The sequence below is a fragment of the Sesamum indicum genome, linkage group LG11, assembly GCF_026168435.1.
Source record: "Sesamum indicum cultivar Baizhima isolate 11 linkage group LG11, ASM2616843v1, whole genome shotgun sequence".
Taxonomy (NCBI): Eukaryota; Viridiplantae; Streptophyta; class Magnoliopsida; order Lamiales; family Pedaliaceae; genus Sesamum; species Sesamum indicum.
Window position 1 is genome coordinate 865,179 of NC_142667.1, and position 12,017 is coordinate 877,195.

The window sequence follows — 12,017 nt, forward strand, 5'->3', positions numbered from 1 at the left end:
CTACATGGGTTATCCAATTAGTCTGGGGGCATTTGTTGTAATGTTAAAACACCGTTCAACATAAATAGTAAACACAACAAATACATAGTAATACAGATGAATGCTTGCAACATTCATCAAGATAATATCAAATTTATAAAGATTGCTAAATGGTTTCCAAAATTGCCAATCCAATTGACTTTTTGGCCACCTATTCTAACAATTTCCCCCTAGACCTAAATCCAATCACCCATATTCCTTAGACCTAGCTATCTGAGCTTGAGCAATCTACGATACCGGTTTCGTATCATGGGTCTACCATATTTTTTGCCAAAATGACGCGGTCCAACCGTACGTCAACTCTTCATACTATTCCTCCAAGCAGATGTTGGCGTCTGAGAATTTTTCTTGGATCTGTAATTAGATCTTGGCCTTTTTTGCTTGTACCATTGCCTAGTTGTTATCCTTCAAGGTAACTATTGGCTCGATCGTGCTAGGATCCACACCCAATTATTGGATGTGAGTTTTCATCCAAACTACTTCTTGAGCAACTTCTAAAGCCACTATATATTTGAATTCCATAGTGAAAACCATTGTGGTATCCTGCTTTAAACATTTACAAGCCACCACATCATCATTAAATCTGAATGTACATTCAAATTGAGACTAGTAATCATTCACATATAACTGGAAGCTAGTATCATCATAGCCTTACAGAATCAACTCTACATTGACTTGCATCAAGAGCGCTTCTTTAATCCTTATTCAGGTACTAAAGAGCAATCTTGACTGCTACACGGTGCCTTCTCAGTATACTCCCGATATCAGCTGTTATGCTCAAAGCACATACAACATTCGGCCTAGTGCATTGAACAACATACCCATGTTGTCTACGGTAAAGACATAGGGGATGTCAATCATCTTTCTAAGTTTCTCCTCAGTCCACAAAGATTAAGTCTTGGACAACTTATCACTGTGATAAGGAAAGGAATTCAATTTCTTCATGGAGAATTGCGTGAATATTGTTCGTGTTTTAGTGTTTCCTGACATCTATCATCCCAAATGAGTAAAATATTACACACTTAAAACACAAAATACTTGGAACACAATGACACTCCTACTGACCCTAAAGCCCGTTATTGACCGAGTCATACTTTGTATGAGCTCGTCAAAATGAATATTCCAGCCTCATGAAATTCAAACCTATTTTGAATTTCATGATGGATCTATGGCTCCAAGCCATTGATCTAAAACCAATGTCTAACATCGCTTCTCTTTTTACCTTTAATTATAATCCAATTGACTGATTAGACACAGAAAACTATACATCTTAGGTATTTAAGGAATATAGCCAGCAAAATTAAGACGATTGCAGATGATGTTTGCACTATTCTACATAAAATCTGCACAAATCAGACGCAGAGTCTGATTTGTCTCCCACTAGTCTCTTGACTTGTTCAAGACTTTCTCACATGCTAAAGAACTTTGTAAGATAGAAGCTTGCCAAATCATATCTTATACGGCAACTGACCACTGTCCCCATACTCCTTATCAACACCCTCATCAATATTTTCACCCTCATAAACCCCACACTCAACACCCAAAGGTTCCACACTAGCCCCAACCTCACTTCCCACCTTTTTGGTTAACCACAATAAATAAATCAAATTCATCTCTATTTTGGTTTCCATCCAGCATATGCAACACATCTTGGCCATTTTTCACATGCACTCTCATGACACTACCAGGCATACTACAACTGAGGCTAAGATTACTGCTTTGTATCCAATGCATATCACAAATATCTCAATGTAAATTCAAATAGCTATACTTATGTCCGTGAATGAGGTATAGCTTAACCTTTTGACCCATATAATGCACCACAACGAAAAACACCTTGTCATCCATACCCACATATACAATAAATTAAAAAAAAAATTAAAAACACCTCAAAATAATAAAATTAACAAAAATAAAAAAAAAATGAGTACAGTAATATAACCAAACTACTTGAACTTAATATAACAGAAAACTATAATAATGTAAAACAACAAACACAATAATATAACTAAAACCAGAATTGATGCTTGAGTTCTAACAGATCAACTTCAAAACCCCCGATTTTTGACCTAATAATATAACTCACATTTGGGTTTTTTTTTTTTTTTTCAAAAACTGAAAACGAACACAAAATAAGAGATAAAATAACATAAAAAAAAATTCATACCTCATTTATCATTTAGATATTGTTCCAAAAAGCAAAAACAAAAAAATGCAGATTTCAAGTTCTTTTGAATGAACTGAGAAAAAAACACCCTTTTTGTGAGTAAAACAAAAACAAAACATAACTTAATTCCATATGTAATATTTATCATTTCCATCAAAACATTATCACTTGGATAGTGACGAGGGTAATTATTAAATGACCAAAATATCCTCATTTTTTTAAAAGATTTTACTGTTAATGGCAGGATGCACGCGTGTATATTCGGGTTGCGTCGCCTGACCCGGGTCTATGGAGTCAACCCGTCTATCCAGCCGTTAGATTGTGTGACGTCAGAGCATCCAGATGACGCCACGTGTCACACGCCCATGCGGTACTGTACTACTATATATATTCGCATTTATAAATATTTCAGCAGGCTCATTTATTACTTTTTCTTGATCTCATTCGTCCTCATTTGATCGCTTTCGACCCCACATTTCTAACTTAACCATCAGAGGCCCTTCGCTGGGGGGCTATCCAACTAGTTTTACGTTTGCTCTGTTGTCAGAATTCACTAAAAAGAAGTTCGAAAGAAGGATTCAGCGACTCGATCCAGGGACCAAGATCAGCGGCCCGATCCAGATTTTGTACGACCTACATCAGATAGAGTATTTTTATCTGGTGTCTCCAAAATAGACAAAATGCTGCTATCTCTACACAACCACAACTGTGAAAATGAAAGAAAAAAGGTGAGAAGATGATGACAAGCAGGGATTTCTCTTGTTTGTTGCTTCGTCTTCTCATATGACCCGAGAACGAAGAAAAACACACAAAAAGGCCTTTAAGTCCTTGTGCTTCTGAAGATATTTTTATTTATTTAAATTATTTTATTTTTTAAATTTGCTAAGGGTACTATTAACCTTTCCTACAACCATCAACTGGCTACATAATTATTTCTAATTCTAGGGGCATTGATAATTTTTTAAACAATATGGTGGTATCAATAATTATGGCAAACTGTAGGGAGAACTGATGTTATTTACCCTAAAGATTAAGGGTAATTTATAATGATTTTTCTCATTATTTGAAAAATTATTAATACCATATTAAAATTATAAATATCCTAATAAATACCCTTACAATGAGCTATTACAAGAGAATATTGATAATTTCAAGAAAGTATTTATAATTTTTTAAATAATTATAAATATTTTATTATTATAATAAATTTTAGGAAAGTTCATTTTAGGTTATCCTAATTAAAATATGCCCGTAATCTATCATCTCCACAAAGGAATAGGTGACTGGGTCAAGATGACGTGGCACACTAAATCTATACTAGGTTTTTGTCCCTCCCCACTTGGATGTACTAAATTAGAACTGAATCTTAGGTCATTTTCACTTTTATTTAAAATTATTATATCGTTAAAAAATAATTGAACACCCAAATAAATGTTTTTTTTTTTTTTCCTAAAATCAAGTTGATTGAATGAGACTGCCCAAAAATTGTGAGCCAAGTTCTGCTTTGATCAGCCAAACCGACCACCTTTTCCTACTGCGCCTAAAATTTGCACAGACATTCTAAGTGAAAATTCATAATACAATTTAATGTTTAGTTGGACAGCTGTCTAAAGTGGTTGATCTTGTTACTATTAGCATGATACTGTAATGGTTAAATTGCTAATTTTTTTTATTTGAATATTACGAGTATAATTTTTTTAAAGTGTAAAATTAAAAATATATTTTTTAACATGTATCAGGATGTAAAGAGGTATAAGGATAATTTAATTTAAAAAGATTTATTTGACCTACTGAGTAATGAGTCAATCGAGATTGATGCATTCTGGAATTGCACTAGCCCAAATGATTTTAGACTTAAATATAGAACTTGGGCCGAGTCGTATGAGGGTCTTGAAGAGAAAACCTATAGAAAAAAAAATTAGCACTTTAACGTTCAAGTTAGTGATGAATTTAAGATGAAATGAGTAAGGAAAATAAAGAACTTCAAAGAGAAATTCCAGTATGATGAATAACACTAAGAATTGTAAGAACTCGCGACATTATGTTGTAAAATTGCACAAAGATGGTTTTCTAAAGCAAGAGAGCCATCCCTATCAAGGGGTGGATCAAACCTGTATTTATAGAGAGTCCATATTGGGTAACCTCCTGAAATCTCGTGGAGGTTGGTTAGGATCTTGGAGTAAGGTTGTCTTTATCCGTTCGCTAGTAGGGCTTAGAGTTCCTTGGCCTTGAGAGTCCCAGGTTCATGAGGAGTCCTGCCGACATGGGAGTACCCCCTGCTGTGATTCCTTGAGCTACTGTGGTCCGAGCTGGCTATCCTGAACAACATGTGAGAGGAGTCACCATATAGGCCAACCCTCTAGGGTTAATCACATTGCTGCGCGTGGATTTTGGATTACGTTCAATGGGTGCCCTTCGGCCGTGTTCCTCCCTTTTAGGTTCATTTGGGCTTGGTAGACTTCTTAAGGAGGCTGGGCCCGAGCCTTTTCTGAAGGGTTGGATTGAATCAAGATGGGCCTAAACCCGCAATCCTTCATCTTGTGTTGCCTGGGCTAGTGGGCTAATCCACATGGGTCGTCCGTGGCGTAATCATCAGGGGTAATATGGATTTTTATTCAATTTTTTTGCTAATGTCAACAAATTCAATAAATTTTGGCTAATGAAGGAATCTATTTATTAGATTAAAATAAATATCAATGGTACTAGATATAATTTTTTAAATTTCAAAAAGGACAATACAATTATCTCCTTTTTTAAAGATGTAGAACTGAAAATTCTAGACAGTTATTGTTATGGACTGACAGTGACCGAGTTATAATTTTAATTCATGAATGTTTGATTCTGTCACGAGTTATAATTAGAACAATTTTAGCTAAAATTAATCGATCGCAATTGTCATAGTGAATTTTATCTGACCTAATATTTTTTATATAGAAAAAAAAATGGTTGATCGAGGTAGTAGTTTTCAAAGTTTAAATGGGTCAAAATGATATTTTTTCTTTTTCACTAATTTTGCAGCAAATTGAGATAGGCAAAGCGTCAATAACGATTGAAGATAAAGAGTTTGCGTGATATATAAATCGACTCATTTTCCTAGCAAGCCATTGTTACAACTCGCATGACATCGAAGCAAACAACACTTTCACACAATGGGGCGTCGATCGTGTGGCTAGCCACATCATTTGGCGTCGCCATTAGGAACGAGGCCATGTGCTTGTTCTAAGCGCACTTCTGAAGGGTTAATGACGTAGCCAAAGCGTCTCCCTTCGGCTGTCAATAAGTTTGGCCGTCAATCATATCCCGAGCCACATCATTTGGCATTGTCAGTGGGAACAAAATCATCTACTTGTTCTAAACCCCTCGTCTAGTGGTTAATTGATGTAGGCAAAATATTTCACTTTGTTCGCGAACGAAGAATTTGAGTGACTTATAAGTCTCAATAGCTCCTCTTCTTAACGACGCATATTGTTAAAACAAAATTTTAAAACTTATATAAAATCAAAATAAATAATAACTCACACAATCTAGCACCAACTACATCACAAACCACACCAAAATTCGAAATCATAATCCTAAATGCAAACTAACATATAATTTTGTACGTCTTTGAGATCGATGAATAACTAGTATTTTAGCAACTCGGGCTACTGCAGAGTCATTAAATCAATAAACTATCACCACTGCCCACTAAGCAAAGAGTTATAATTAATAACAATAGTATAATAAATAATAATATAATATATTTTAAATTGTGAAAAAATATTTATTATATATATTCATAGATGACGAACCACAATGGCTAATATATAAAGAAAAAAGGCATTTATCACTCACAAACGTCAGTTTGTTGCACTACTACACCAAATTTTTTGACATCAATAATAATTTTAAGTTTTTTTTTTTGGGAAATGTGATTTATTCGTTCATATATTTTTATTTATATTTATAATATATTTTAATATATAAAAAATATTTATTAGATACATGTAGAGACGGCGTGTCAAGACGGGTAGTATATATAATATTTTTTCTCAAAAAAATAATAAAAAAATATTACACTTCTTTCCCCTGAGATTTGGTATAATTACATATAGATTCCCTATGATTTGAAAAATTATATCTAATACCCCTTAAGTTCACTTTCTAACAAATAAGTCCCTCCGTTAGTCAAAATTCACCGAATTTGACGATATTAACAAAAAAACTCAATAAAAAAATTCATATTTATTCCCGATTAACTTATTACTGATTTATTACATGTTAAATCCAAATCCTTATACATCTTTACATGTTAACATATGTGATGAGGTATCATTATAAGAGTAGGTTAATCACAAAATATTTGTTTAACCCGCAATAAGTCAATTAAAAATAAATATAAATTTTTATTCAAATTTTTTTATTAATATCAATAAATTTAATAATGACTAAAAAAGGATTTATTTATTAAATAAAAATAAATATCATAAACATTATATATAAGTTTTTTCAAACTATAAGAGTTGTGCATTATAATTCAAGCATCTAGTTTCAACTGGGCCACTGCCACAAAAGCAAATAACTACCACCAACTAATCATAACTTAATTCGGACATGATTCAAGACCACTAATACAACCAATTTCTCCACAAAAATTGATTCTCCCTTCCACTACTGCTACAGAAAATAATAATAATAATAATTTTTGAGGTACCAAATATTACATTTTTATCAGAATTTTTGTGTATTTTTTCTGGAGCGTAAGCAAAGAGCAGAATTGTGACTAGAAACAAACAACAACAAAAACTATGGCTAGCGATGCAGATTTGTCAGGTAATAAATCAGTTGTCACCCTCATCAGTTTTGTCTCAACCAATGGACATTACATGCACGATTCCTACTTTCCAGCAAAGATTTCATCTCTTCACAATTTCGTTACCGGAAATTTTAACTCAAATCGAGATTAATAGTACCCGAATCAATTATATGATAAGTAAAATACACTTATCATTTAATTAATATACAATTCAGGAAAAATGATAAATTACATAACAAGTATATCATACTTGTTGTGTGATTAATTTGATTCGATCAGGCTTGATTTGAATAAAAATAAAAAAAAATTAACTGTAAAAACAAAAATAATAGGCAAAAATGTCATTTATTAACTTCTATACACATCACAAAATCCTGAAAATGCCATAATAGCCTGACCATGTATGAGCAAAAGCTCAGGAGTTTTTTCCCCTATTTGCATCCATTCATATGATGCAACAAAACCAAGAACAACAAAAACATAAATCTTAGTACCATTGTTAAGGATGTTTTGTTTGTTTTTATTTTTCACGATACTTAGCAGATAACACAAGCATTTGGATTCTCTTCCATGCTGTGGTGATAGTAGTATGTGTTCATCGGCGGGTAGTACTGCCGGTACGGCATTATTGTGCCGACCACTAGTTCTTGTTCGGCCTTCTTCTCCTCCTCGCTCTTGGCTTCGTCTTTCTTCTCACCTTCCTTCTTGGGCTCGTCCTTCTTTGCTTCCTCCTTTCCCTCCTCTTTCTTGGCTTCTTCTTTCTTCGGCTCCTCTTTCTTCTCCGGCTCCTTGGCTGGCCCGACCGAGATGATGTCAGTCGGCCAATTCTTTTTCCGCAATTTGCTCACAACCGTCACTGGGTCAACCGTTCCAACCACGGTTAACTTCTTTGCTTTCATGTCGATGGTGATTTCATCAATTCCTATGACCAAAAAAGCCGTAAAATCAATCAAGTAAGCATATTTTGAACTCAATCCCAATCAAACAGAACCTCTTAGATCACTTAATTAGTAAATTCATAAGTTTAACATAGTCGTCATGAAAGCTTAAAATTTACAATAATGGTTGTTCCTACCAACGGCCATAATGATAAATGCCAAACCAGGAGAAGCGGGATGCATTTTTCAGTGAGTCCGCATCTATGCTCGACGACTTTACAGGCAAGATTACAATAACCGTCTTTCTTATTCACAGGCAAGATTACAATTTAATGCACGGATTCATAAGAAACAACTATGTCGCGCGAGGACTAATAAACACGTCCGACGCTTTACATTAAGTCTTCCGAATTCAAATAAATCATTAATGCCTAACCGATGAATGAGCTGTTCCTGACCATAACGTAAACACAAACCAAACAAAGAGGAAAAACGTAGCACTGCGATTTTCCAATGAACGATACTTTCCTTTTTGTCACGTAAAGTTACCTTTTATTTACCAAGTGATAATGCAAGAGCCACGTTCGTCCTTAGAGCAATTGAATATCGAATTATCTATTCCACACATTAGTTTCATTCTTATCTCTACATTACTCTCAAAACGCCGGCCCTAAGCAACATTGCGATATTTCAGTTTCATTTAAAGCTCTTCCAGCGAAAAATTAATCTATTTACGGAAAACTCTCGTCAAAAGCAGGTCTGGCGGACCGAACCAATCACACAGCAGCACTTACTATGTAACTGGTCAACATTCCTGAATTGTACAACAATCACATGGCAAGTGTATTACACTTACCGTGTAATTGGTTCAAGTCCGGCCATCCCCAGTCTGTACTAGAATTTCCCACTTTTTATGTTCTTGACTCATGCATTTTTATCTCCTTTTAAACTAAATAAATGTCAAGAAATATAGCAAAAAAATGTTTCATGGAATCCGATAATCGACTATGCAAATAGGATCAAACCGATGTAAAGACAGGCAACAATCTCTAACAACTAAATATATGTGAATCATAACATCCCACCAATTCATTTGCCTAAGACAATTAAAGTTCAGACAAAGATTGAACTAATTCATTTTTTCTTTTTTCAGAGAGTATTTGCAGAAGTTAAAAAGAGAAAAAAAAAAAAAAAAAAAGTACTACCTGAAAGAGTGGAGACCGTCTTCAAAGCCCTCCTCTTGTCTTTGTCTTCTTGCAAATCCAATTTCAACACAAACTTCTGTAAAAAAGAGAGAAAAATACACACAAACACACATATAAATGGTAAATGCAAAAATTCAAATTTAAACAAGAATCTTGGAGGAAAAAAAGGAAAAAACAAGTATCATCATGATCACTATGGTTACAGTCATCTAACTACACCCCATGAAAGTATAAAGACCATCAATGATCAGAAAAAATTACAAATTAACCCCAAAAAATCATAAAAATTCCAATAATAACCCAAAAAAAAACCGACAAACAAAGCCATACATATGATTTGTGACAACCCACAAAAGATTTTGTCCGAAGAAACAACATAAACAAGATCTTGGTCTCATTCAAACCAACAACCTATTTATTTAAAAAAGAATGTTTTAAACTGTAAAAAGAGAAAATACTCCATTAAACAGAAAAACTAAACCACAAAAAGAAATCCCATGAAGAATCAGAGCAAAAAAGGAAAGAGCTGCATGTAAAAAAAAGGGGGGGGTGGGGGGGGAACTCAAACTCAAATCACTCTGAAAAGGGGGGATTAAGAATCAAGAATCTAACCTTCATTTTCCTCCTGCTGTTTGTGGTCTGCTCAAAGAGTTTAACTACGCCTGTAAAACGTTGGATTCTGATCAGAAAACCAGAGAAAAAAGCAGGAAATATATATATATATATATCTCACTACTGTTCTACACTTCGAATAAAAAAGGGAAAAGAAGAGGGTGAGAGGAAAAGACAGAAGCGAAGAATTATGGGGTCATTTTAAAAAGAATCAAAAACAAAGAACCAAAACAATAAGAAAGAGAAAAAACAAAGTACTGCCCACTTCTCTCTCTCTCTCTCTATCTCTCTCTCTCACATATATATATATATATATGATATAGAGAGAGAAATGAATAGAAAATACAGACCAGTGCACGTTTCTCTTGAAGAAATGAGAAGACAGTCACCACACCACACTGAAAAACTACTGAGGCGGAGAGGGGGAAGAATTATTATATATAAAGCCCCGAATTTCTTTGAGGCTGTAATAAAATTACAGTTTAAACAACTGGCTCACAGATTTTCTGTTCCAACCCACACGCGCGCTTCTTCCGAGCGTTGCTTCACGTGTCCACGTGTGCGGCTAAGCTCATGCCACCTCGGATTCTGCATGCATGTGTCCATGCTGGAAAACCTTTTCACTTTTCTTTTTTGTGTGTGTTTTTGTGGCTTCGACTTCTCCATGCAAGCAATTAAAATTCAATTTATTGAAAATTATATGTTTGATTTTAATAATTATAAAAATATTATAACTCAAATCCAGTTTTGTCGAATCTATAACGATTATATATCAAATGCTTGTCAAGTAATTAATGTAAAATTAAAAAAAATAATCATTTACTTAATAAGTGTATTATATTTGCTCGACGATGATTCTATTCGGCAAAATTTAATATATCTTAAAAGTTTCTAGTAATTATTTTAATAATTAATCTGTAAGTACCATTTCTAAACACCAGAGTTGAAGTTAAACAGATCTTTTTGTGCATAAAAATAATTATTTTTGTATTATTATTTCTTTACTTGGAATTTATGTGATTAATTATAGTATTGTTGTAAGGATTCTTTGTCATGGAAAATAAAGATAAAAATTGCTAAAAAAGTACAAAGGGTAAATTACAACAACCTCTTCTAACATTTGCTATAATTACGAATATCTCTCATTGTTTGAAAAATTACCAATAATTCCCTAATTTTAACGGCTATTTAACAATTAGCTCATTCTGTCAGTCTCCATTAGGTTTTCATTTATTTTTTGTAGTGAACTGACTAAAATGTCATTATGGACTAAAAATTATATTTTTATTTATTTTTAATTTTTTTTTACTAAATGGATAATTTTTTTTTATAATTTTTTAATTCTTTTCATCCACTTTATTTGAATTTTTTATAAACTTTTATTTTTATTAAAACAAAATACAGTAAGAGTGTAGTTGACAATTTCATACATTCATCCAATAATTACATAATTTTATCAAATACCAGAGGGTATTTGCATTTTTTTAAAATAATAAAATAGTATTTATAATTATGACAAATCATAGAAGAGGTTGTTATAATTTACTCAAAATATAAATTAAATATCAAGATAATATTTTATAAAAAAAATAAATATTGTTCAAGCTGGACCTCTTAATGTGATGTGATACAACCCAATTGAGTAGACCAATGTCGTATACGATAAGGTCTCGTTTATTTCAAAAATATATTAAATGAATAATAGGATTATTCTTTACAAAATGAACGACAAAAAATCATGTATAGTTAGGCGTTTACTCACATGTATTATCAAAACAGAATAAATTCTATCAAATGTTTATTTTCATATATCCACATACTTTTGGTAGGAAAACTACCTTAGAGCCCTTATTCACAAAATTTAATAGATAACAAAATAATAATAATAATAATTTATTGTTATTATCATTATTATTATTTATTTTTATTATCATTATATTTATTATACTTTATTTATTATTGCAACAGTAGCATAATTTTTTTGGGTTGCTTTCTGTTTTTCTGAACGGAATCTAACTAATTACTCTTGTTCATTCATTAATTTTTCCTCCAAGTCTAATTTCAGAAGTATATGTTTCTATTATTTTCTTCCAATTAGGATTAGCAAGAATTAGACATGACAATGATTTAACTTTTTGTTTGATTAGTTTAACAATTATTATTATTTTATTATTATTATTAAGTTAAATTTCAAGGACAATGGTCATTTACATTTAATGCAATCTTAAAACTAATTATACCATCTCATAAAATGGTATTGGTATTCAGGTGTAATAGTAAATAGTCTAGCGTTTTGGTTTTATACGGCCCCCATACAATAA

General features: G+C 32.7%; 1 protein-coding gene across 1 annotated transcript; it reads right to left on the reverse strand.

Moving 5' to 3' along the window:
- Positions 1 to 7,327: 7,327 nt before the first annotated feature.
- Positions 7,328 to 10,126, reverse strand: LOC105173122 (heavy metal-associated isoprenylated plant protein 39). Its single transcript, XM_011094778.2, has 4 exons — positions 10,047 to 10,126; positions 9,697 to 9,746; positions 9,085 to 9,160; positions 7,328 to 7,923 (listed from the first exon to the last, which is right to left on the reverse strand). The coding sequence occupies exons 2-4, from the start codon at positions 9,700 to 9,702 to the stop codon at positions 7,538 to 7,540; spliced, it is 468 nt and encodes a 155-aa protein (XP_011093080.1). The 5' UTR covers positions 9,703 to 9,746; positions 10,047 to 10,126; the 3' UTR covers positions 7,328 to 7,537.
- Between the last annotated feature and the right edge of the window lie 1,891 nt (positions 10,127 to 12,017).

What these genes read in the sequence shown, in the direction of transcription:
- LOC105173122 (XM_011094778.2), bottom strand. An exon ending in GACGGTCTCCACTCTTTCAG is followed by an intron (nt 7,924 to 9,084) that starts GTAGTACTTTTT and finishes TTTTGGTCATAG; the next exon opens with GAATTGATGAAATCACCATC.